Here is a 27,330-nt window from a genome sequence, read left to right as displayed (position 1 = left end):
TAGTACAGCACTTGAAATACCCTTTCCTGGGAATTTTCATATCTCTACTAGTATCACAGACCCTTCAAGACTGCTGCTTTTGGCAAATCTTAGTACTAGCAGCAGCAAATGGAATCAGAAATTATTCATGCAGCCCTGTTCACCTTTGAACGCCAGAAACACTAAATATTAAAATCTCTGTTTAAAAAAAAAAAAAAAAATTCAAACTCAGGCATACCAGGCTAGTTCTGCTCTCACAGATGCCTGGATATGAAAGAGCAGAATTAGGTAACACTGTTGTTCACACGCTTTTAACCAGATCCTCTGGGGAGCCCTGGGAAACAGAGGCTGCTGACAGAGCTGACAGGTCTTTGACTAAAGAGGTTTAGGATCCAGGTGCTTTTTGTGTCTTTCCCAGGTCTGCTAAGGCCCTGTTGTGGATCTCGGGTTAGTCACTGGTCCCCTCTCTGCCTCACTTTCTCATGTTGGCACAGAGATCATAAACCTGCCCTGGCTGCATTTGTGAGATACCTTCTGACCTCTGCCTGGGCAGTGCCACAGACATGCCAGGGCACTGGGAGTGATTTCTGGAGACTTCTACACAAACTCTGTGGTCTCAGTTCTTCTTTCCAGCCCAAGTAAAAAACCATCCTCCTGGATTTGATGAGGATGCACTAAAACAGAGCTGAGACCATAAGTAAACTTGTGACCCCCATGTCTGCCACGGAGCTGGACTGGATGTTACCCTTCGAGCCTCAGAATTAGACAATCCCAAGGCCCTTGCTGTCTGTCCCCCAGGCTGCAGGGACAGTGGCAGCTCTGTCCCAGTGACTGAGGTGGATCCCCTGCAGCAGCAGCAGCAGCAGCTCCAGTGGTGCAGGGCAGCAGGACAGGGGGGCTCCTTCTTGCAGCACTGGCCATGCAGGGCACAGCCTGTTCCCTGGCCCAGCACAGCAATCCTGTGTTGCTCACAGACAGCTGGCTGAGAAAGCAAAGTGCAGGGAGCAGTTTTCCCTTCCCCATTCAGCCCTTCTTCACTAAGGCGCGGCAAGGATCATCCATGCAGAACGACAGTGCCCCCGCCCAGCCCAGCCAGGCGGGACAGCGATTCGGGGTCTGCCCAGCAAAGGCTCTTTGGCAGAGCAGCCCTGAGATGCTGGGCAAGGGGCTTTCCCATTCCTCAGCTGCTCAACAGGGCTCTGTCTTGCTCAGACGAGTAGGGAGACCTCACTGTTCTCCTGCTCCTCCCTCCTGCCCAAATCAGGGGTGAAGCTGAGGCAGGGGGAGACTCAGGCTTTGCTTTTCTCCCCTCAGCCTACAGAGCAAACAGGACGATGCGATGTGCTAACAAATGTGCTTTATTTTACGTTTTCCACAATCATTAAAGATTTTGTTGAACATTAAGGATTTTTTTTTCTTTTAACTCTATTGATCAAAATTCCATATTGAATTGGTTTTGGCCATTTTAGTACAACCCCCTCAAGTCCTCACCTGCCACTTGACCCCAGGGTAACCCCCATAGGGTAACCCCCATAGGGTAACCCCCTGCAGCAGCAGCTGTGGCTGGTGAGATCACCCTGCCAGTTCTCCCACCTGGCCCTGGGGGTTATCAGCAGCACAGGAGCAGGGGGGATGCACTGGATCCCTACTCTGGGCCAGTTCACCTTGTCATCTCCACCAGTTTACATCATCAGAGAAACCTGTCCCAGCACAGGGATCCAGTCACTCACCTACCCTAAACCAAGAACCAGACTGTTTATCATTCAATCATCTGTTTCAATGACTGATAGTTTAAATGTAATATTTTAGATTCTTACAGAAAATAAAACAAAAAGAATTGGATAAAATGGTGATTAAAATCACAGTCAATTTGCAATGCTTTCATTGAAAGTACCCAAGCAATCTGATTTAAAAAGACGTTAAGAATCAAAGCCTATTTTTCAGAAATGTCAATAATATTCCAATGCAACTTGTCCACTGACCTGTGACTCAGCGGGTCATTTGTGAGTGAGTCAATCTCACAAACCTAAGACTGGCCACATTTACCAATGGTGAAACACCACCAATGTCCAAAGTTACGTCAGAAATTAATTTGGTCCCAAACCCCCATCTGTGTACTCAGTGCAAGGAACCGGGCAGCAATCGCTGTCCCAGGTTTTCAAAACATTGAACACATTTGGAAACAAACTGTTGCCTTCCTGTTTCCAAAGCATGGAGCAATGCACCGAGTCCTACCAGCACATCTCCTGAATCCTCCCTTCACACACAAACCTGAAGAGATAGTCTTCATCCTCCATGAGAGAATCACTCGTGAGATGGCAGTGAGGCCCCATCCTTCACATCCTGCCAGCAGCGCCCGGCCACGCCGCCTTCCCCCCGGCCAGGCTCTGATACACTCACTCACATTGGGTTGTGCATAAATAATCCAGTTGCCTCCACCCTGTTCCCAGGGCTGCTCTCCAAAACGAGGTAGGGTATCAGAAGCCAGAGCAGCAAAGCTCTCCAGCTCTCATGGGGGGACAGGCATCTACCCAGAGATGCTCGATGCTTACGGGTGGTCCGCTTAACAACCACCTATGACAGAAGGACTCTGGGAGAGTCAGATTTGTACCTGCAGAAGGTGGGGAAAGATCTCCAGAGAAAATAACAAATGGATGTTGTGACACTGACCAGTGTTTCTAAAAATAAATTTGAACCAGAAGGTCCCACACAGTGTGAGCAGCCACGTGGCTTTTCCTCCTGTGCATACTCTGACGATTCCAGTGCCCCAGTCCTAAGTGAGTGAGTCCTTCCCCGGGGGTGGCTTTGTTCATATTTTATTTAGTGCACTTAAAGTGACATTTTCTACAGCTGTCAGAAGTGAGGTGGCATTTTCTGCATGGATGTTGGCCCAAGCAGGGAAGGTCCCCAGCTGGAAGATGCTCTTGGCCCATGTGTTCATAGCCAAGCTAAGAAGGAGAACTCCCATAAGATTCATGAGCAACCCAGTTCTTGCCTACAAAAGAAATACAAAGACAACTGTTGAGTTTTGACTGGACATCTACAGCATGTGAAGCATGAAGCTATTTGAATGTAAACATTATAAAAACGGGAGGCTTCATTGCCGTTAATATTAGCAACATCTTAAGCAGGCTTTAAGCCACAAAGGCCATTCTGCAGATGCTTACCAAGCTTTGATCCATCAAAAACATTAACATCTGTTCAGCCTCAGGAATGTGAGCAGGAACCGGGACTAAGCCTAATTTTACTCATAAGCTTTATTTCACTGAGCTGGGGAACTTTTCCTGCATCCAGAAACCTATGAAAGTTGAGCTGCTGAGACTAGATGAACAGGAGCAGGGTTTGGGAGAAGCTGAGCACATTCAAGACCACTTTTGTCACCATTTGGAGCCATGGTGGCTCCAAATTTCACAAAGACAAACTTCATACAAGCACCTTCCACATTTCTATGCCTTCACTGATAAGAACAATATCAGACATCTGTCTTCTGACTTCACTACATATTGAACTTTTAACAATCCAGAAAATCCCCTTTTTAAACACTCAGGCTGATTGTTTTCAGCATCTTCTGTGTCCAAAAGAACTTACCATATCCTTGACCATCAAATGTCCAGAAGAAAATGCAATTGAGTTAGGAGGTGTTGAGACTGGCAGCATGAATGCATAGGAGCATCCTATAGTTCCTGGTATCATTAAATAGAGAGGATTTACTTTCAGACGAATTGCCTGGAAAAACAGAAAGGAACAAAAAAATGGCACCTTGGGGATTTGGAGTCACAGACAGATGAATCAACGAATGCAAACAGCCAGTGCACCATAGGGAGCCCTGTCCCACACTCTGTCATAAATAATCATGTCTGAAGGATTGTTATCCTTCAGTGTCCATGTTGTGCTACAGGCACTTGCTTTGTTGCTCCCAAGGATTTTGAAGTGCCTGAAGTCCAGGAGCAGGAGAACTACACAGTGCCTGTCCCAGCACAGACCCCACACAAACCTGCCCACCCAAGGGGCAGGGCAAGGGGGGGCACCAGAGGAGCAGCTGGGCTTGCCATGGGACGACCTTACCAGCTCTGCCAAGACAGGCAGGAAGATGATGATGGTGGCAGTGTTGCTGGCAAACTCCGTGAACAAGGCGATGACAACCGTGACGAGGATGACGGCCACGGGCGGGGGCACCCCCTCCAAGGGGTGCAGGCGGCCTCCAATCCACACAGACAAACCAGACTCCTGCAGAAGGGGACAGCAAAAAGGAGAGTCGTCCTCCTGCAGCCCTGCAGGGGAAGTGGTCCTCTCCTAGAACAGCAAAGGACACACGAGACCCTCGCAAGCCCCTCCGCGCAGTGTCCTCGGGGTGTCTGACAGCAAGCAGTTTGCAAGGAGTTGTAACCTCCTCAGTTATCTGCTGTGTGTTTTTGACACTTGGGGTTGAGAAACGTGTCCTTTGAGTGTGGTGACTCCACTGGCACAAGTTTCCCAGAGCCAAGAGAACCCCGAGTGACACCATGATAAAAATCCAACCCTGCTGGGCAGGATGACTGCCATGTGGCATCTGTGGTGGGTCTCACCTCACAGCCCTTGGCCATGGCAAAGCCTCCTCCAAGCAGCAGGATGATGTTCCAGGGCACGGTCTCTTGGGCCTTTCTCCAAGTCAGCAAGGGCTGTGTCTCTGTGTTTGGTGCTAGACAAAGAGGAAAGCCCCATGTCACACCCACCCAAAGAGGAGCATCAGTCATCACCCAGCAGAATGACATCATGGCCTTGACAGCAGCACTGAAGCTCACTAACTGTGAGGTGCTGATAAAATATACATATGGAGCCTCTCAAATTAGACAATTAAAAGACCATTTAACATTGTATCATATCTTTAAAAAAAAAAAGGGGAAAAGAAATTCTAGCATTAAAGTTTTCTTTGGGGCTTTCTTGAGGGAACATTTAATATCAGGTTAATTTTCTCTCTGTAACATAAACATTGTCTTCAGCAGATGGGAGTCTGTGGAAGGAGGACATTTTCTGCCATTTGAATTACAAAGATGTTATTAATTTTCCACTTGTCGTTCAACAGCCAGTGAGTTTTTATAGCAGAGAGTTCATCTCCCCTGAAGGCCCTCTCTTAATATGTGATGAAGTGAGCTCTGTCATATGGAAGGATGCACTAATGGGACTGTAATTTTCTGTTGAACAAGGGCACATATTTTATCCACAGGAGGCCTGATTAAACATCTTCCTGTGTATGGACAACACAACAAATGTGCATGACTCAGAGCAGACGGTATTTTGTTCCCACAGACCCCAGGCAATGCTCCATCATCTGCAAAGGGCCTTCATCAGCTGCTTCTCCACATTAAGACCATCTCTTATTCCAAGAGGCTAATGAATTAAAATTTTTATCTCATTGCAACTCAAGAGAACAGACTCAAGACAGCAAAAGGCTCCTGGTACCAAAACCTGATGGAGAGTTTGAGCTTTAGGAGTTTAAATTCTAAATCATTCTAGGAACTGAGGAGGTGAACCTATTTCTGAGTATGGACAACCAGCCCAGTTCTGCCCTCTCAGATGTTCAGGCTCCCCTCAAAGGACAGGAGCTTTTGGGGAGTCAGCCACCAAATCTCTGTTCCACAATCAGGTCTGCTACAGTCAATCAACACTGATTTCAGTTTGCTTTACCCCACCATGGCATCACCCCTGACAGCTACATGAGCAACTGAGTCATTCCTGCTATCAGCAGCAGGGCAATGATTGCTGAAGCTCTCCTGGTACTGCAGAAAAAAAGCCTCTGTAGGATCAAATGGCACCTTCAAGTCACGCTGCTCCAGACAGCCAGTGCTGCTGCTGCAGACTGGGGCAGGTCCAAGGGGGGATTATCTTGGCTCTTGCTCCATGCCTGCCCTGCCAGGACACAGGCAAGCACAGAGTCCCTGCCCAGAGGGGTCTCCTGCTCACCTTTCAAGTCAAACCACCACCTGAAGGAAGGCTTTTGTGAAGGGAAGAAGAACAGTATAATCACAATGGTGATTCCTGTAACTGCATCCGAGATAAACCTGTCCAAAAGCAGCAGAGACACATGTAAGAAGCACAAGCCTGTAGAATTACAAAGTTTATGAGAACAGGGATTTACCAAAGAAGATTACAAGTTTCCATCTGGTTTGAACAATGCTCCTTGTTCACTGTTCTTTTCTTTTTTAATTCCGTGTTGAGCTGCATTTCTATGGTGGGCTGTGAAACCCCCAGAAAAGCTGCCCTACAAAAGTAAAAACCAAGATCTAATTCCCACCACACTGATGCTCTGGCTGTTCTGATTGTGGAGTTTCCTCAGTTCACTGCAGGGAGGAAGAGAGGCAGAGCCCAAACCAGCTTATTTAGATGAGCTCTTTGCAAAATGCTCAAGCTCTCAGACTCCATCCAGTAAAGAGCTTAAGCATGTGTTAGATTGTATGGAGCTGTTAACTGATGAAGAAAAAGTCTGTAACTACTTTGTTATATTAAGGAATCATTTACTAAACTAGGGCTTTATTTGGCAAAACGACAAAACTATGAAGGTCTCTTCTGTTAAGAAACAGCAACACCTTCTCTGAGCTTTAGCATTCCCCGGCTGCTGTATCCATTCATCTTCCCATGGTATGGATGTCACAGGGACAGGAGCTTGCCAAACAGACAGGACAGCACCCAGGGGTCACCTCCTGCCATCTCTTTTCAGTCTCCAGACCTCCAGTGAAATCGGTGTATTGCATAAAGAATTCAGTATTTCATTGTAAAAGTACCTACAAACAGCATTCTCAACATTAAGTCCTAGGGATGGCCTCAGATAGACACATCCCAACTTCTCACTGGCTTCATGTACCTCCTCTAGGAGACAGAAGCAAAGTCAGCTCTGCTACTTGATTCTCAGTTTAATTTATTCCAGGAATCCTGAGTAATAGTGTTAAGCAGTACAATCAGAAACCCAGGAATCTCAATGACTTGGAAATGCTATTGAAAAATGGGACAGTGAAATGAAAATAAAGTCTTACCCTGGTGCAAACAAGCTTGCCCAACCTGGAATGAACTTGGGATCCCTGGAGAACAGCATGATTGCAAACATGCAGAAGAAGAAGAAAATTGCCTGTTCTGCAAACCTGAAATGAAAAGAAATGAGGTTAAAATGCTGATGTGCTAAAGGGGTGGATCCAAGCTAGGACAAGTATCCAGCTCCAGCTGAAGCAGGTTGGGTGAGAAGGGAGGCTGGTTTTCTAAAAACAACCACAGTGAAACATTGGAATAGATGTTTAAAATCTCTCTGAGCACAAGGAGGGGCATATCAGCCTTTGGGAAGAGGTGGCTTGTGCTGATTTTTAGTTATGGGGCTGCTAATCAAATTGGTAGAGCTCAGCTTAATGGACTTGCCCACTCCTAGATCTCAAAGTGGGACTTTGATTCTTTCAGAGACATTTTGCAGGTTGCTTGATAATGTACTGAATGGAACAAATAAACCAATTTCTTTCATTTACAGCACAGGCACAGACAATCGTCTTTGAAGAGCCACTCCATGTTCCACACAACAGCAATAATTACAATGTCAATAGCACGACACAAACATTGCTGAATCTTCACAGTATTGCCCTGAGTATGAAAATATTATTTTACAGATGGGGAAACACAGATCATTTAAGGATAAAACCTACAGTTTCAACAACCTTCACTAGCCCTGGCTGACCAGAATATCAGTGGCTGGTTGGACATATCCAGGGGCTGATTTCTAGAGATATTCAACTTTTCCTGCTCCTCCCCCTCTTTTTGACATTTCTCCCAAGTCTAAAACTCATGTTTCCTTCTGCTGGTGCTGTTCTTCAAAATATGATCCCCATCATTGCAATTTGCATCAGCTTTTTCTGTTTTCACCCAACTAACACAGATGAAGGAATTATTCAGAAAAAAATAATGTATTCCATGACATGGATCTGACTACTTTCCGTATACTTTGAGATTTCTTAAAGTATATCCACAATCCATATGATTCATATCCATCATAGGATTCACCAGCCTTTCGAGAAAATGCCTCCTGCTTTGTAGGACAGGTATTCACAAACCTTGGAAATTCAGACTGTGTTGGTTAGCACCTAATGCACAGGACTGGGTTTGCTCCTGGAGTAGAAAAATCGCAAGCAGTAATTAAACAACCCAGCATGAATTCCCTCTATAATAAGAAGGTCGTTCTTGAGAAGATTTGAGTGCAAGCTGCTGTTTGTAATTATTTGCATCAGCGAAGGGGAAGAGGCTGGAGCATGCAAAAAGCAAACTCCAGCATGTCACAAATGGGCTGAGTGGAAATACAGGTACAATTTCCTTCTAAAGAAACCCCATTCTCAGCAGACCTCCACTCTTAAGACAGGATGTTTCCAAACCCATTCAATTTCTTTCTCATTTCCATCCCAACTTTACGACTCACTTTGTTGGACCCAGTTTCTGATAGTCCTCCTTTATCACTTCCTTGGCTCGGGCTTCTGCGTCCACTCTTATATTTGACTTTTTTGTTTTCCAGCCCCTGCCAAGAAACACAGTTACATTTTTACATACCTCTGACATATGTGACACGGAGTAAATGCTGCATTTTCTACTGCAGCACATTCATGACTCAGTGTGCTTCTCCAGTGCCTGCTCTGCAAGGTCCAAAGAGCTGCACATCTCTGGCAGCTCAGTTTGTGTTATCTTCAGATTATCAAGACTAACGGTGAAGGTCTCTGGTGAGATAAAGGCAATAAGGCCCTATTTTATACATCCTTTGTCTTTGCATTCATACCAAGGAGACCCTGCAGAGGTGAGGACTTCTCTCATTTGAATTCTGAGCTGCTTCCTCCAGCATGGGCTGTGATTGCCAGATGAAAGCCCCAACATTCCTTGTCTCTGGCAGTTACCTACTTGGGCAGAGCAGGGATAGGGTGACACGGAAAATGAATCTGTCCCTTCGTTTCTCAAGTCACTTGTAATTTCCTGAGTGATCCCAGGATGCTGCTGAGGATCAACAAAAATGTGAGGAATTTCTAAGTGGCCGGGAATGTTAATGTGCTCCTGGCTAAGCCTCTTAGCCCGGCTACACTGACCACACACTGTTTGCTCCTTTGTACCATGTGCATACAAGTGATATATTCATATCTCACACTGCATCTCCCATCACACCCCGTGATAATAAACCTTGTTTCTAACTCTGCCTGTGACCTTGATTAAACCTACAAACCCAATTTTCTGCATCAGATGCATCTGCCCATCCCTGTGGTGCCTGCCCTTCCTTAATTCACTTACTGCTTCAAAGGGATATCGTGGCTGGATCTTCTGTATGGATGATCATTCAGAAGCTCCTGCACCTCAAGTAGCTCTACCTGCCCCTTCGATGTCTTGTTTTTCTTTTTGGAGGGGGTGGTGTTATTAACAGCAGTCTTAGCTCAGCCAGCCCATACCTGAGGCTTTTAATGCCTTTTGGATTCAAGCAAAGCTGAGCTGCTGCTGGAGCCTGGGCTGTGCTGCAGACAGACACCAAGGAGAGAGTCCAGCCCCTGTCCCCGAGTCATCACAGCCAAAACATCCCAACAGGCTCCTGTGGAGCCTTGGCTGTACTTGTGGAGCTTTGCAGTGTCTCTTCCACGTGCCTTGCCCCTGGGGAATGCTGGTATCTGCGCTGGCCCAGCTATCCCAATACAGCCGGGCTTTGTGCTGGCAGAGACCGGCCAAACAAAACACAAAGCATCACGTTCTCCAAGCCCAAGAGCAACTTTGCATCTCACCAGGGGCTTTGGCCTCTTCCCTCACCTGATGGTCAGGGGGCTGTGCTGGGACAATGCCCCAGCCCTCACCACAGGACACGGGAATTCAGGCTCCACACTCCACGAGCCCTGGGCATGTGATGTGGAGCAGAGCAGGTCTCAGCCAGCCAAGCATCCCAGGGCAGCACACAGAGCCTCCTGAGAAGCCCCACCAGCAAGCTACGGACTGGCCTTTGGCATCTTCTGGATTAAAACTTTCCCACTGATTTCTTTTTCCTGCGTCTGAGACAGTGTAAATATTTGGACACCTGTCCTCTTCTCTCCTCCCCCCATCTCTCCCCACCATTTGCATTTTAAACTCAAAATAACAATTACAGACTTTTCTAAATGTTACAAATTCTGTATGGTCCCCGGAGGAAGCAGGACTCTGTCCCTGTTACTATCACACATGACAGTGTGGAGGGGTAAAAAGGGCTCCACATGAGCAGCATGCCAATGCTGCAATTATTTTAAGTCCTGTACACCAGGGGTTGCATGTATCCAGCAAAGATTTACTGGAAAAACATGTTATTCTCAGTTACAGATTAACACGTTGTTGTAAAATTAAGCCCTGTTGTGAAGTAATCTGTTCCAAACCCAAGTTTCTGCCCCAGAAACAAAATCTGGCTCTTGTATGTTCTAGGAGATTTTTACTTCTTATTTCAGGGGAACCAAGATTTCATCCTGGTCTTCCAAGCTAGATCCTACTTTTCTTTTTTCCAGTGAAAGTCTTCCCCTGACCTCCGCAGACCCAGTTCAGGCAGTAAAACAACCATTAAAAACTGTATGTTTAACTGAATGAATATAATACATACTCTGTACACGTATGTATTTCAGTTGGATAAAGTATATGTAATTATGAGATATCTTTAAAACTTTTCTATTGTATATCAGCTTTTTAAAAGTAGATGAGTTATAGGATAGTATAGTGCATATCAACTTACCTCAGGTTAATTCCTCCATACAGGATGGAGATCCATAGCCATCCCATGAGAAGAAAAATCAGCATTAAAGGAAATGCAAACATAAACCAAGAACCAAAGTTCACCACATCACATTCTGGAAAATAACTAAGCAAACGGGAAAAATCAAGTTAATGCAAGAAGGGAAAGCAAGCCTTGCATTTATGGGTAAGCAAACATCTGAAATCAGCAGCGAAATATCCCACAAACCTGCCACTGTGCATTTAAAAACTATTGCTGGGTGTGCCTTAGGAGTCATCTGGGCACCAGGAGATGTGGGAGCGTTGTGTTGGGACAACCCCCCAGGATACCCTGCCACCCCCATCTCACCCTGCCCTGCTGTGTGAGCCTGCAAGGGAAGGTCTGGAAATCTCTCTTCAGTGCTTTCCTACTCCTGGACACCCAGGATTATACCCTGCTACAACAACTGCTGAAGAGTCTGAACATGAACCTCACAGGGATGCTGCAGTGCCCAGGAGAGGCTGCAGGTACTTCTTTACAGAGGCCAGCAGAGTTAAGAACTATCTGTGGGCACTTAGGCTGGCACAAATCTCTGCTCCTGTGCACATAGGAGGAATCTTTTATAACTAAGAAAACAGGCCAGAAGTAGTGGGTTCATTATTTTTCTTTCTACCATGCAGCAGTAGCTATAATTGCTCACAAAACACTGCACAGCCTGCTTCATCAAAACACTTAGCAGGTTAATTGCAGGCACGGAGTCAAGTCCCATTAAATTCAGTGGGTTTAAGAGCATCAATGAGGTGAGGCACATATGCTCCAGTTTGGCTGACAGCCTGCCTGGCTACACTGGGAAACCTGCTTATTACAGCTAAGGCTACTGCAACCACTCTCTGCTTTCATTTTCCCAAATGTTCTGGAGCAGCATGACTTTTCCAGACCAGCTCTCAGCACAGAAGGGAATTGGCTACAGGGATGGACAACATGCCTCTGTCTTCCAGGATTTACAAAGCTCCCCAGGATAGCCTCCTATACCTCTTCAGCTGTCCCAGAAGGATGAGGTTTGGTGCAGTTCCCGTCAGCGTTGCTGTACCTCCAATGCTGGCTGCATATGGGATTGAGATGAGGAAACCTTTCCATATATTTGTTTTGTATTCTTCCTCTTTCTTTAAGTCTGAGAGAGCATCGCTGGAAATCTCCTTCTCCTCCGACAGATCTTTGCTTTAAAATAGTCCAAAAGAGAATCCGGTGAAAGCCCTGGTTTAAATACAGTGCAACCACTTCAGAGCCTTGACAGAAGGAAAATTCCCAGTTTTTAGAAATCCAAGCTAACACTGTCCCCAAGGACACCTGAGCTGCAGAGGGGTCTGCTCGGTGAACCCCCACGTGGGACCAGCAGCCTTGCAGAGGGCAGAGCACCCCCAGCACCCCCCATCTGGAGGAGCTGAGGGTGCCTGTGCCTTGCCCAGCCCCTCAGCAACTTGTAACCCTGAGCATAAAGTCCACAGGACTGTTAAAAGGAAAAACACCTCACATTTGATAGCACTGAGAGGAAAGAAACATCTGTTCCCGTGTCCCTGAAAAGATGCTTTCTTCCCATCCTTGTTATCAAAGCAGGGCCATCACCAGTGTGTAAATCCTGAGGGGGGGGGGGTTGGTTTACATCATCAACTTCACACATTTGATGTTCCTGAGAAAACCAAGGCCAAAATCCCCAGCAGGAGACACCTCTGGCTATGATGTCAGAGTGGCTGAAAAAAACCTCTGCAATGTTTTGGACATGCAGAGGGATGCTGGGCACACAGAGGAGGGTTTCTGTCATCAGGCTGCTAGTGACTGGGGTGTTCTGTATAATCAAAACATTGCAATGATTGAATTTTAAATTTCTAAAACTTGGTCTAGCTCAGGGGATAATTCTCTCTCAACTCTCTAATACAAACTTTATAGTTAACTTACTCCTCAGTACTTGCCAGAAACTGCATCTCAGTTGGTACAGTGTAAAGTTTATTCTGCTGTAAAGATGCTGAAAAAGAAAGATGAGGACTTTAAAACAGTTCAAAGCATCTAGAAAATTCTCCTTGACCCAAACAGAGGGACAGAGGAAACAACTACCATTTTAGAGGAGGGGCTGTGCAGACAAAGGGTGAGCTCACACCAAGGGGATGGGGTCAGGAGCACCTGGCAGGGATGAACGAGCCCATCTCCTCCTGCCAGCACTCCGGTCCCACCACAGCACCAGCTCCTCCTCTGACACCCACAGGCACTTGGTCCCTTTACTACTTCTGCCACAGGTCAGGCTTTGGGATCTTCTAACACAGTCAGGAGTTTCAGGGCATCCTTTATCAAGTCATGGGTTTGAGGTGGGGTTTTTTTGGAGGGAGGATTAACCATAAGTCATTCCTAGGAAGAAACACTATTGGGCCTGATGTATCTGTAAGGCAGGTTCCCCAGGGTACAGCAGGAGCTCTTCCTGTCATTGAGCTTCATTCTCATGGGATGAGAATTTTACCCCCTGTAGACATCCAGTGCAATCACCATAAAGATTCTCTCTTTAAAGATATTTGGGGATTAGGTTTTGTACCAGGTCCTCCAAAAGCCACCCTGGCAGCAAGGACCATTCCAAGCCCATCATCCCCTCCACAAATGACAGACCCCACAGGCTGAGCCAGCCCCTGGCACAAGTTTAGGGTCACCCCAGGGGGACTCTGTTGCATACCCAGTTCCCAGGGACCCTCCTGCATACTTCACATGGGCTCTGCCTCGCTGTCCTCCTCATTGCCAACCACAGGGAACACAAGCAGGACTCAGGAGCCCTTGAGGAAAGGGATATTTTGACCAGTCTCACCAATGCTCTCTGGCAGTAAACTGGGAGTTGCACGCCACTCAACCACAGATACACATGGGAGAACTCCGAAATCAAAAGATGGAAATGCAATACAATCATCCTTTGTTACCAGACCTGACATTAAGGCTCATGGCATTTGCAGTCATGGCTTGACCTCCTATCAACCCCCATTTTCCATGTTCCTCTCAGGACTGCAGCACTTTTGACTTTATCCATCTTCAGCCCAGGTGGCTCTTCCCCATCACAGCTGGCTCTGCTGCCTTCCCTTGGGCTCTCTGCATGTTTTTGGGTCCTGAGGTCTGTGTCCCTGCACGTCCCTGGGCTCTGCAGGCCACTACATGCAGAGCCCAATTCCTGGTGCTGCCACCCCAGCAGTTCCCAAATTTCCTTGCACCCCTCCTCAGCCTGAACTACCATCCTCTTCTACCCAATATGCCCCAGAGACCTAAAGCAGGGCATGGAGAGTAGCCAGCGGTCAAAGTCTCTGGACTCACTCATGTGTGGGCCAAAGACACCGAGCTCATTCCAGCCCAGTGAACCAAGGATTTTTGCAATGTCATGTTTTACACGTGGTTAATTTACTGAATTGGAGTTAATTGGCTTGGGCACACACATGCTGAGCTTTCATCCCAACCTTGCCACGATGAAGGGATGTAATTAGAAGGATGAACATTAACCTGTGGTTGACTGTTGATCCTCCAATGCATTTAGTCCAAGGTCTCTTACACTCCTGTCCCAACTCAAGCCTACTCCTGGCTCTGCAAAGACATATTTCATTCTACCTCAACGTTTTTCAGTTCTTTCTCTCCCTGCTAAGCCCAAACTCCCATCCCATCTGGCCAGGACCATCTGTGAGTTATCTCTCAAGGAAGGTTTGCAAAGGTAACTACACAAAGAAAAGCCAGGCACACTGCAGAGCTTTTCCTATGAAACTCGTAAAAAGGAATTGAAAATGATTACAAATCCATAAGACAGAAGAGATCAAGGATAACTGAGGTTGGATCTGGCTGTTCACACCTCTCACAGAGCAGAATGAGGATTCTTGTGGCCATTTCACCAAAATACCTCATATACCTTAGAGGTATATGCTCTTTGTAGATAATTTTGGATTCTCTCATCAGGAAAAAAATGTGACCAACTGATCAGAGATCACTCAAATTCTGGCACTGTGTGTGTAAGCAAAGCCCTTCACAAAGCTGGTTTCATACCCTTGTTGAGATTTCTTTAGAAAATCAAATGCTTTTACATGACACATTCTTTAATATATTTTTAATTATTATATTTAGCCGCCCAAGTATTTTTTAATCTCCTGGACTCTGCTACAGGGTTATGAAACCAAGTTGATTTGCAAACTGACCTTATCATATGCCATTGTACAAGTTGTCTTCCACATACAGCCCTCTCAGCAAATAAATGTCTTTTTTGGAACACAGATTATAATTCAGTTGGATCATAAAAACTTAGTAGAACTGTGAAACAAGTATACCTTTTCCTCAAATGCTTGTTTCTTACATTCAGCAAGGTTTCATCAGGTCTGTGAAAAAAACCTAACTGCAACAGCCCTGACTTTTGAAAGTCTCTACCTCAAAAAAGAAATACATCATCACACCATCCCATGATATTTGCAAAGCATCACTTTATTTATTCTTCTACCTGAGTGCCTCTCCCTTTGCCTTTTCTGGTTTCTCTCACCACTGCAAGTGTTGTGAGTCAAGGATGCTAATTCTGTGCTTGACAGTGTCTAGGACAAGGGGGCATCTTCCTTTTATGTGTTCCCAAACTCTGCTGTATTTACAGTCACAACTACACAGTCAAATAATTTCGGAGATTGAGGTCAAGAAGGTTAAAAGCAGACTGACAAAACACAATGCTTCTACAGAACAGGAAATCATAGCAAGAAAGTCAGGGGGTTGATTTTAATAGAGATGTGAACAGTCAAAAATTCATAAAGTAAATGTGATAAAGCAACCTGGAGTGCAAATATCTCATGATTGCTAGATGTTAATGATGAATGATTAATTATAACTTTATTAGAGTGTGCATGTTTGAGTCTTCTTCTGGGGACTCATTTATCTGCCTTAGGACTCAGTGGGAACCAAGAAGCCATTGCTTTTAAATCACAGAGACAGATGAATTACTAATTAGTGCAAGGAGAAGCTGTGACTACTGCTCCAGCTATCAGCAATAGCTGCCAAGGGGACTTCAGGACTTCATTTGTGGCTTGCTGTTTCTCATCACTGCCTGCCAGAAGCCCAGAGGTAAATGAGAGGGCTGGAGGAAGTCCTTACCTGACCACATGCCCTTAACCCAGCCTGTCCACGGCCTGCTCAGGAATGACACCAAAGAGTAGCATCAAGATGGAAAAATCAAAAAGCACTTAATGAACAGGTATTTAACCTGCCAGCCTTCCCTTGAGTCCTCGCTTTCTTCTCCAGCTCAGGCTCCAGTTTCACGGGGGGACAAACAGGAAAACAAGAGGAGAAGGCACCAGCCCCAAGCACAGGGCAGCCCTGTGTGCCACAGGGAGGGACCCAGCCTGTCCCTGCACCATTGCACAGCACTCATCATCTGCCCTGCCTGCAGCCCTCCCTGGCTCCTGCTATCCCCTCAGCAAGGCACCCCTACAAATCCCACCGTGCCACAGAGCTGGACTTTAACCTGTGCCAGCAGCAGGTTTGTGGGGCAGGTTGGCTGGGCATTGCTGCTTCCTGGTTTTCTGGGCAACCCATAAGCATTTCCTCCTGCAGGACATGAGGAACGGGCAGGATAAAAAGGAGTTTTATGCCTATACTCTTCCACCCTGGGAATAGTGTGCATGAAAGTGGGACCAGCACTGAGATTGAGCTGCAGGCTAAGGAACATGGTACTTGTGCCAGTGAGGTGGATAAAATGGGGTGTATTTGATGGCAGCAAATCCACAATCCACTCAGCTGGCTTATGCTACTGCCCTGTCTCAATTACCTTGGTTTTCTTCATTTTCCCTGCTCAAATCCTTAGATGTGTCTTTCTCCCCAAAGAGGCTTTTTAAAATTGCATTTGCAATTGGAAGCATCATAGCAGTGGAGGCAGTATTACTTAACCACATGGACAGGAAAGACGTTGTCAACATCATCCCTAAAATTAGTCTGGAAGAGAGAAAAAAAGGAAAAGCTGAATATCTTCAGTTTGGCAAGTTCTCTGACACATTACAGCTACAGGAGGAACAGCTCACGAGCAGGGATAACAAAACCAATAGCAAAAAGGACCTCTGAGACCATCCTGTAACTGGACAGGGCACAAACACGGGGCTGAATCAAATGATTCTCCCTGTGCTCCACGGCCTCTGAGCAGAGGGAAACAGCTGAACAAACTCAATAAGCTGGAGAAAAGGGGGTGTGGACAGCCCCCAGTATGGGAGACACTTGCATTAGGGACCACTCCAGCAGCTTCCCCAGCCCCTGCAGCTCACAATCCCCCACAGAGATCCCCCTGCTCCCGTAGTCACCTGGCTGGCTGGACTCCCACCAACATGAGGACCCGGAGCGCGATCCTGCGGTGCAAATTCCACTCCTCGATGGCCGAGGCCATGATTAAGCCACTGAGGAAGAGGAAATTGGTGTCTAAAAAGTATTGTGGGCAAACTTTGTTAGATGGGAGGATCCCCAGGAAGGGAAAGAGGACGATGGGCAGCAGAGCCGTCACGGCCAAGGGCAGTGCCTCGGTGCACCAGTACAGGGCCATCAGCAGGATCACATAGAGGCATCTTCCTTCCTGCAAAAGGAGGAGAGGAGAAGCGAGACGTGGCATTACAGAGGCACTTTGTCACTTAGAGGCAGTTAGACAAGCAAAATGCATCAGTTACTCCTTCAAGGATATAATATTCCTCCCAAATCATTTCCATCGGGTACAACATCTTCCCCCCTGCATTGCGTAGGCATTCAGGACTTGGGCTGACTCCCTGAGATCACAGAAAAACCCAAATCCTCCTTGGTTGCCTTGGGTGGCAGTACACAGGGGCATCAACCAAGTAACCTCTGGAGAGCCATGTTTGGGGTCTAATCCTCAGCAGGCCGTGCTGATAACATCCTCAGGTGTCCCAGTATCTGACCTATTTAATGTTTGTGCTTTCCCTCCCGCTTCCACAGACCGTGCTCTGCATGGCTATGGACAAACAGCCTTGGGAGATGCACATTCCCCACATTTGCAATAGGCAGAGCACAGAAAGGTTTCTTTTCTTGGATCGGAGCCTCCCGAGAGATCTGTGAGAAACCATTCCATGGCAACCCATCCCTGTGCCCGCGGAAATCAGTAAATCAAGTGCCGTGGTGTCACACAGCTTCCTGCGGGCAGGGAGCTCGCCCTGCCCTGCACTGCCCTGGCTGGGCCAAGGCTGGCAGAGACCCAGTGCCCCCAGGCCACAGCGGGAATCCATCCATCCATCCCCCAGGAGGCACAAGCTAGACCAGAGCCGTTTGTCATGGCAGTCATGCCCAAAGCAATGAGAGATGGAAGGAAGTCCGAGGAGCGGCCCCGAGCCCAGGAGGGGAGAGCCCCAGGGGGAGCCCAGCACCAGAGCCGGGCTCGGTCACCAGGGATATTGTCAGTGACCGTGTGGCAGAGTGCCCTCAGCACTATAAATAACAGCTGAGAATCACTTGGAAGCCACGGAACTATTTATTTTATCACTTTTCCAGCTTGTCGAGCAGGTTGAATTGCTACTCAAAGGCACCTCTGTCCCTCTGCTGGGACCTTCCTGCCCTGGATCGGGTCTGGGCTCGCTGGGTTTCTGCGAGGGAGACGATGGCTCTGCTCCCTGCCATGGCTGGGAACAGCGTGGGCCGGGGGCTGTGGGGAGCTGAGTTTTGGGGATAACATGGTCTCAGCCACAGTGCCTGAGGGTGCAGCACAGCCACCACCTACATACAACCCACTGCAGGCCTGGGCTGAGCGGGGTCAAAACCAACATGGATTTATCCTTCAATACATCTGCAGTGAGGGTTTGAAAAGTGGCCAAAATGACAGAATTTGTGATTTGCTTTCAGCACTTGGGCTTTGCATTTACAAGTGGTTCTGCCAGTACTGCTCTAGCACTTCAGTGCACGTGGAAATGTGAATGCTGCAGAGCTGAGCACAACTTGATTTTTTTTTTTTCTCCATACATTAATTATAGTGGTGCCAAAGCTTCACACGAAGTTCCCAAGATCTGGATTTAAAGAACGCTTTCAGACCTAATTTTAGATCCCAGTAAAATGACATACGAGACAGTGTGAAGTAAAATCCTCAGGCTCCCAGCTCAGACCTGCCACCTTCACTTCCCCCAGACCAGCAGGACCAGAGCAGCAAACCTGGCAGAGCCAAACTCTGCAAAAATAAGGGATCATGTTTTAAAGTGTTTGCACATCAGATTAGTGATTTCATTCCTGTGGCAACTGATAATTCCTCTTTACTCTGGTTCTTTTTATACACCAAAGAAATTGCTTTGCTCTCATTAAGCCCTTTTCCATTTGATCTCTAAGGGCTGTATAAATAATTTGTTTTCTCCCACTGGCAAAATATTCTTCCGTTTCCTGGAAGAAAAGTTGTACCAAAGTCAACTTCAAAATAAAGACACTTTGCTTCTTACAGGGGTAGAGCAACTGAAAATATTTAACAGTGCCTTGAAACAAGAGCATATCAGTGAAGGCTTTAATTGACATTATGAAATAGATGAAGTACAATTTAGAAAACTAATTATAAGTAATGGATATTTATTCTCTAGTGTATGGAAAATGTGCTGGAAAACATTGCAATGAAATACAGCATGAATCTAATAACTCCTCTTCACTGCAAGATCAAAAGCCAAGGGGTAAAACTGAAACAGGGCAGAAAGAACTGCTATTAGGAGGGTTTCCTTGAATTTCTGAAACCTGTACTGGTCATCAGCAGATCACTTGAAGAAAGCTGCACTGCTGTTTTTCCAATTTATTCTACCCAAAAGAGGACAAACTGCACATATAATAAACAAGTATTTAATTTAAAATAGGACCATCATCAAACAAAAAATGAACAAAACCACTTCAGAATAAAACTTTGATTTGGACCAAGCACTCCCAAAACAAAAAAAAACAAAACAACAAAAAAAAAGTAAAGCCATTAATAAAATTGAACCAAACTCTATATGACATTGAAAGTTTTTTGCTTTCAAGATATTTTGCAAATGTTAATTAATTAATGCCCCCGGTGCCCAGTATGATTATTTAGCACACAGACAATAAATGCTAACAAATGTCAGGAGAATGGTCCTTTAGGGATTTGGCCACGGCTGCCCCAGGATGAGCTGAGCTGCAGCTGCTGCTGTGAGTGGCACCATCACCCCCACATGATCTTTATCCTTCAATCCCTTGGCTGCATCCCTGTCAGACTCCTTGTACTTCTCTCATCTCCCTGCAGCTTTGTATTTATTTTTTTCAACCGTTAGTTTATCAAAGTTCAGGGGGAAAAACAGTGGCACGTACGAACTTTAAAATAGGTCTTGTGATTGGGTTAATTTTATAACCATTTAATGATTGCCAGGGAAGTGCTGATGGCTCTGGACTGCAGCAGCTCTTCTTCCTGTTGCTCAAGAGCCTTGGGATTGACCTCTGCCCCTCCAGACACAGATCCTGTCTTTGCTACACTGAAAGCACTGGAGATTTTCCACACTGGGGGACCTGTTGAGCCGTGGCAGAGGAAGCCAAGCCACGAGGCAAACTCCTGTGGGCAGGAGAGCTGGAGGTCTCCAGGAAGGGCAGGTGAGGTGCCCAGGGAAAGGAGGTTCTGGCAGGGAATGTAGGTCAGATAAGGCGAGTTGGCTCACCCAGACATAGCACCAGGACATGCATGAGCCATCAGGCCCCACTGCCAGCCACCAGGATCCTGAGCTGGACCTTGTTCTCCATCAGACCCAGTGCCCACAGCTTCCCCACCAGGCAGACTCAGTGCTCAGAGAAGCCCTGCCTTGGTACTGCCAAGCTTTGGGTTTTTCCCCCCACCAACTTCTGGATGCTACGTGGTCATCGCAGCCTCACCACCCCCACCCAGGCAAACAAGGGGCAAACAGGGCTCCTCCAGGACCCCGATCCCAACACCAAGAGATATTTTGGATGAATCGGAGCTTTTTAAGCCCTTTTGTCCCACCACCACCACAAAGGAACGTTCTACCTGCGGTGTACAGAACTGCCTGGTGCAAAAATCACTGAGTGTTCTCGAGTCACAGCTGTGACTGTGCTAGTGGCCCCCTCGCTCCCACTGCCTGCTCTCCAGTGGGATGGATGTGTGAATCTGATTTCTGCTAACCCAGCTCCTGTACACATTATGTAATCTGGACCTAACCCAAGCCCTGTTTGCCAGCCTTCCTGCCAGTGGAGTCGTTTTGCTCCCACCAGCTATTTCCAGAGTGGCTAGAAAGGGGCCAGTGACACAAGGAGCTTCAGGGAACCTGTTTTGCTCTGCTAAAATGACAAAAAGCTAATTAAACTTTTATTTGAAGTATTTTGTAGTTGAAAAAAAACCCAAAACCACAAGAATTTTCTCTGTTTTAAAACAGGACAGCTGAAGCTCAGATAAAGTGGGCAAATTGAGTGTGTGGCAAAAAGCCACTGCCCCAGCAAACAGCAGCCTGGTAGACTCACACTACTCTTGCTCAACCTACATGTGTCCCATACACACAGATATCATCTTAACCCTCTGGGCTGTGGGCAGCCAGGCCAGTTGCTGTGTCCAACTAATTAAATATTGAACATATTACACATGTTCAGATGTGACATCTCAATGTTACATATTGCTGCCTCACACCTCTTTTTGGAATCTGCTTCCCAACGAGGGGCTACAAATCAGCCTGACCCGTGGTCAGCATTCCTGGTGATCTCCATCCACCCTGGGGCTTGTAGAAATGCACCTGCTTTATTATTTACTTTTCACAAAACTCCTCAGGCAGCTCTTACAAAATTATGGTATGGAAGCTACTTAAACCTGTGGATTTTAAACTAGCCAGGGTTGGACATATGTACTTTAACTTCTCTTTAGTCACTGTCACAGTAAAAATATTTTATTATCAGTCAACTTCTTATGCTAAAGGACTGCACTACGAGCACTTTGCTGAGGACAGAACAAAAATGTTTCACTAAATATAGCTTTTTCTGCATCTGGCAACAGATTACCATGGGTTGGATTCCTTTGTACCACACCATTACACTCAGCACCCTCAACACTCTGTCCAGTGTGTTCTTCCTCAGTTCTTCCTTTCCACCGAATCATGGAATTGTTGAGATTGGAAAAGACCTTTATGATCGTTGATCATAAAACATGACCACATGTTTTCTGTGGTCCTCAGCATCCAATTAATATTGACTCTTGTCCACTTCCCTTTCCCCCCACCCAAGTATTGCTGCTTTCACATCCTCCCTGTGCCAGCTCGCTTCTCTCCAGGCTTGCCCTCTCTCCAAACTGAAGCTCACAGTGCATATGATAAAAGGTAGTCACCCTGCTTTCAGTGGTCACCCCTCTTTCCCCACTGAAGTTCTTCCTCTCAGCTTTTAATTGATCACTGCTTCCAGTTTTGTGAAACTGGCCTTTCTAAACCACCAAGGACGTACACAGCAGAGATGGACTCTGCGTATGAAACGTGTAATCAGGCTACAACCACTTATTTCTCCCGCCAGGCTGCTCCCTACACTGCTCCCTGCCTGCCTGTGCTCCTGCTGTGCTCTCCAGTCCAGGATCCAGTTCCACTCCACCTTGCAGGACACCCTGCTCCCAGCCCCACTTGCCTACATTTGCATCCCCCCTCTCCCCACAAAGCCGCCCTTCACAGTCTTTGCTTTCCAGAGCAAGCAATGTAATTTTTCTTCTGGAAGTTCTTAAAGTCTCCTTGTTCTAACCAGGAGGACTCATTACATCCAAGTTAATTTTAAATTGCTCTATGGCCACCAAGGAAGTCAAGTCTGTTCTCTGAAGGCACTGGGCCCTATTTGCCTGCTCAGAGCTCCTTTTAGCAGATTTGGCTGCCTCAGCTGTTACCAAGCCAAGAGGCTGTAGACATTGAGTTCATTAGAAGCTGTTGGAACAAGCTCTTTGCACAGCTCATTAAAAGTGCCCCCCATGCCCCTTCCAGCAGAACAGTTCCTCCAGCCCCTCCTGCCCTGCTCCAGCTCTTTGCAATCATTCACAGCCCTCTGAGCAGGGGGTCACAGGCACTTCCACTCACGGGACAAATATTCAGCCATTTCAGCAGCACCCGGAGTGAAAGGTGACACCCAGACCCTCGTGCAGAGAAGGCTCCACACAGAGCATTTCCTTTTGCTGCTTGATGTGACAGGCACGAGCCACTGTTCCAGCCATGGTTTGGGGAGCACACCCTGAGGTTGTTGCCAGACCCACTCACGAAAGCAGAAATTTCATTTCTCTACCTAAGAGAAAGGAGGCTGCAGACAAAAGCACTTATGCAAGTCTCTCTGTCCACAACTGCAACCTACAAAGGGCATCAAACAAAAACAAGGGCAATTAACATCACATCAGCACCAGTGCCAGCCCTGTCACCGTCCCTCTGCAAAGGGACTCACACAGAGATCTGGAGAACAACCACTGCAGGGTGAAAGCCAGCCAGAGCTTTAATTGCAGCTTGCAGATGTGAATGCTGGAGTCCATCTGCAGTAAGCAAGACCAGAATTAATGGATGATTTTTCTCAAAGGATTTTTTTTTCCCTCTAGGGAGATGTCACCTCGGTGCAGGTTTCACTGGAAGACCCAGTGCACCCACACCACAGGGTGTCACTCAGAAGGACACACTAATGCAAGAAGCCACATCCTATTTGTGGTTCTCTGTTATATCAGCTTCAAGTCAAGATTTCTTGGTCTTCAGACCCAAGTGAAACACTGCCCTTGAAGCCAAAGCTCAGCTGGCTTTTTATGGTGGCAGTCCCTTGGGGAATTAAAATTGTTGAGCACCCCAGTGGGGAGAAGGTAAATGGTGACACGACATGGGAATATATTTTACCATTCCCAGAGCAGGAAAGTACTGCAGAGGTGCCTGTAAGATGCCTTTCCACAAGGGAAACCTCACCCTGGGACCAGCAAAGGCTGAGCCTCGCTGCTTCTCATCTCCTACCAGTTTCTTTCACACCCTGCAAGGTAGCACAGTGACCATCCCAGCAGGAATATGGGGCTCTCCAGCCCATCCAGCTCTCCTGAGTTTCAGACGTGTGAGCACTCAGCAGCATCACGGTGGTTACAGTGACCCCACCTCACCCAGGAGCTCCTCCTGCCCCAGCCTGCTTTCCCTGGATGCCCTGCCTGGGACAGGCTCCCAGTGACACCAGCAGCAGCCCAGTCAGTGGAACACCAGCAGCAGCTCTTGGGACGTGGTTGCCCAGGGCGCGCCGGGACAAAGCTCCTGACTCGAGGGGCGCAGCCGAGGGCACGCGGCTCCCATCACGCGCCAGGAGAACGTCCACACTCTGCCACCCCTGATCCCCTGCCTGCTGACTCCTCGCCTGTTCCTCCCCCTTGGTGTTTTCACACTGTGGGTAAAAGCGTAACCTGCTCCTTCCTCTCCCACAGCCCCCCTCGGCTCGGGCTGTGGACGGAGGGTCAAGCAAGCTCCAGACGTCAGAACTTAATCCCTTGTTGATGCAACAGCAAGTTTCCTTTCTTGCTGAACAAGTGAGAGAGTTTAGTGTTGAAACCGTGGATGAATCATTGACCCCTGAATATGAACAGATACACTTGTGTACAGCAGCTCACAGCTACAGGTTCACCCCTACTCCAGACTCTGGGAGAAGTTGTGGAAGCTGCAGCTGGACTTGCTTGAAACATGGTTAACACCCACGGGAGCATCAGAGTTAGACAGGAACCAGCAGAGGTACCAGAGAGTCTCACTGCTACCACCAGTAATGCATTTAGTGCCCATGGAAAAGAAAGAACAGACCCCTCAGGCGAGTGGCAGAGCAGCCAGCCCTGCCAAGGTCTCCTTCCTTGCCCACAGCTGCCCCACTGCTTTGCCACCCCCTCAGCTGCAAACACTTCCCCTTTCCCAACACCATTTTTCCTTTGATAAACCGGCATTGATCAGACTGGACTGTGCATGAGGTCCTCCCTGGATCGCACCCCAGAGTGATCAGCAGCAGTGGAGTGGATGTGAACAGGACTAGCAGAGACATTTTCTTCTGTACATGTGGAGAAATCACTTTCCTGAACCCAAATCTTTCCACAGCCTGTGTGACACTATACACTTCTACCAGTACACTGAGCATTTAGATCTTCCCACAGAACCAGGTTCATCTGTGATTTATTCTCACAAATAGCCCCTGCACGGTCCAGACACAAGCTTGCACTGTATGATCGGTGCATCTCCTCACCCTCTAACCATATCTCACAACTTTACAGTTGCCAAGGTCAAACAAGATATCATTAAACATACCTGACGTCATTTGTTCAGTTATTGTAAATGAACCTAGAAATGTAATTATCTCTCCACTTATGAATTGGTAAAGTAATTAAATACCTCTTGTGCAATGTGCTTTCTGCTCTTTGAGGCAGACATTTAATATAGTCCTATTCAGAACTCAGCCAATAATGTAAAATAGAAAAACAAAGGGAGATTAAATCCAAATAAATTTCTCTTTTAATATAAAGTCATTAAATAAAGCAACGATCATTCTATATTATTTTTTAATTTCAGACGTTTATTTTGTATCTCAAATGAAACAGTTTCACCTGACAAACGCTGTACAGACTCAGTGCCAACTTTGCGTCCTTACAGCACCTGAACTATCCTGTACTCACTAAGTACCGATCAGTATTTATTGTCAGATGTAAACAAAGTCATTCTCAAATGGATCTGAGTCAGAATGTAAGAGTGAAATCCTGCCCGCACTGAAGTCAACGGCACAAAATTCCACAGTGACTTCACTGTCCCGTGGACTTCCACACAAGGCTCAGAGGCTCCTGGTGCACAAGAGATGTGTATGTGGGACAGTTGCAAAAATCCTTCAGCCTGCAAAGTTTTGCAACAGGTTGCTTAATGCGCAGCCTAATGCACATGCTAAAGTACAAACCTTAACAGGAGAACGGTCTTTCCACACCTACAAAACACCACAAATATCTCACTCACAAAACCTTTCTGGATACGGCACCAAAGGAGTCACCCACAGGGGTGTAGGTGGCACTCGTGGCTCCGTGGCATTCCCCAGCCCTGCAGGTCCCTCTCCCCCTGCCATTCCCATCCATAAGGGGATGGGACAGCGATGCCAGGCAGTCTCAGAGTGCCAGGCACTTACCTTCTACCTGAGCTCTGCCAGTCCCTCTCTGGGGGATGCTGCCCATAGACCTGCCTCGCCTCCGTGTCTCCAGTTGCCATTTGGGCACCACCAATGAAAACCAGAACAAGGCAGTGGGGTGCCAGCAAGAGATACTAGTTAGTGCCACTTAGCTTGAGCTGATGCTGAACCCAAAGTTCGTTGCACCTCCCAATGTCTATATAAGTAACAAGCAGCTCACATTGTCTATCCCTTCTTCTCCCTAAAAACTTGAAGTAACCCCAGGATGTCCCCTCCATTCAAACTCTGAGGTGGTGTGGAAGGGTGAGGAGCTGTGGCAGCCCACAGGCTTTGCGGTCCCCTCCCTCCACGGGCAAACCCTGGCAGGCAGGAGGGTGACCCTCTCTCGAGCCGAATATTCTTGGGGCCGAGGCAAGATGTGGCACAGAGCACCCAGGCTGTGTCTCCGATCCGTGTCCCCAGAGCTGAGTTCCACGGGGTGTAACACTGTTTCATACCCTTGGTCCGTGTCCCGATTCGGCGCCCCGAGTTTGTGCTCCCGGTCCGTGGCCCCGCTTGGTGTCCCCCAGTCGGTGTCCCCGCTCAGCGCATCCCACTCGGTGTCCCCTGCTCGCCCCGCAGTGCCCACCCGCGCTGCCCGGCCCGTGCCCTCCCTCCCCGCGGGTGCCCGGGCGCGGTACCTTGGGGGGCAGGCTGAGCAGGACGGGCACCAGCGCCAGGGGCGCGCAGAGCAGCACCACGAACCGCCGCACGCTCCACGCCTTCTTCACCAGCGCTCCCAGCGCCGCCATCCCGCGCCCATCACCGCGCCCGCCGCCGCGCACCCGCTTTATCCCCCGGGAACGGCCGGGGCGGGGCCCCCTCCCGGTGGGAGGGACCCCCGACGCCCTTCCCCGCCCTGCCTCGCCCACCGGGAGGGGCCCCCGCGCCGCCCCACCGCAGCTCGCCCCGCTGTACCGGCCCCCATCCCCGATACCCCCTCCTTTATACAGCCCTTATATCCCCCCCTTTGCCCCATCTCAATGGTTTCCCAGCCTTTCTTTTTTTCTCTCTCTTTTTTTTTTTTCATTAAAAATAAGCGAACACAACCAAACAAAAGGTCAGTGATGCGGAGCGGGATGGAGCCACGGGAAATGGCAGAAAAGCAGGAGGCAAAGTCTTGGCTCACACAAGTGTGAGCCCAAGCAAGCAAGCGAGGAGCAAATGATTATCCCCTGGGTGTCCTATCAGGATGGACCTTAAGGATGCTTCAATCATGAGTCGAAAAGAAAACGCAAAAGCTGCCCGGTTTGAACTCTGAGGGAGGGTTTTCCTGCCAGCTCTGCCCTGTGTCGGGGTCATAGGAAAGAAAATGGTGGAGTACATGGGACAGGACAGGATCCCCTCTCCCGGATCACGGTGAACTTCAGTTAACACTGAGGAGGTTGCTGGTCTCCACCTGACTGCAGGGAGCAGCAAACATCCCAGGAGACAGAGCTGCTGCACTATCAAGATGAGCAAGAGATCAAAGTCAAGGGAGCTGGGTTTTCTCTCTGCTTTTTGCA

General features: G+C 47.7%; 1 protein-coding gene and 1 long non-coding RNA gene across 3 annotated transcripts; both read right to left on the bottom strand.

Moving 5' to 3' along the window:
* Nucleotides 1–1,753: 1,753 nt before the first annotated feature.
* On the bottom strand, nucleotides 1,754–26,595 carry SLC13A3 (solute carrier family 13 member 3). Of its 2 annotated transcripts, none has more exons than XM_027693833.1 (13): nucleotides 26,467–26,595; nucleotides 16,999–17,264; nucleotides 16,476–16,639; nucleotides 12,626–12,692; nucleotides 11,705–11,890; nucleotides 10,694–10,819; nucleotides 8,402–8,497; nucleotides 6,987–7,091; nucleotides 5,920–6,017; nucleotides 4,545–4,657; nucleotides 4,045–4,206; nucleotides 3,568–3,705; nucleotides 1,754–2,974 (listed from the first exon to the last, which is right to left on the bottom strand). In XM_027693833.1, exons 1-13 carry the CDS (start codon nucleotides 26,575–26,577, stop codon nucleotides 2,789–2,791), a joined length of 1,818 nt encoding a protein of 605 aa, XP_027549634.1. In that variant the 5' UTR covers nucleotides 26,578–26,595; the 3' UTR covers nucleotides 1,754–2,788. The 2 variants fall into 2 exon arrangements, with proteins under 2 accessions (XP_027549634.1, XP_027549635.1); XM_027693834.1 differs by lacking the exon at nucleotides 26,467–26,595 and adding an exon at nucleotides 25,621–25,674.
* LOC113972575 lies at nucleotides 25,172–26,358 on the bottom strand. The gene is made up of 2 exons (XR_003535941.1): nucleotides 26,284–26,358; nucleotides 25,172–25,503 (listed from the first exon to the last, which is right to left on the bottom strand). It is a non-coding gene; the product is annotated as an uncharacterized LOC113972575 (long non-coding RNA).
* Nucleotides 26,596–27,330: the final 735 nt, after the last annotated feature.

Source organism: Neopelma chrysocephalum, unplaced genomic scaffold (assembly GCF_003984885.1).
Source record: "Neopelma chrysocephalum unplaced genomic scaffold, ASM398488v2 Primary Assembly neopelma1_94, whole genome shotgun sequence".
In the NCBI taxonomy this organism is placed as follows: Eukaryota; Metazoa; Chordata; class Aves; order Passeriformes; family Pipridae; genus Neopelma; species Neopelma chrysocephalum.
The sequence above is the reverse complement of the archived record's forward strand: the minus strand, read 5'-3'. Positions and strand labels throughout refer to the sequence as shown.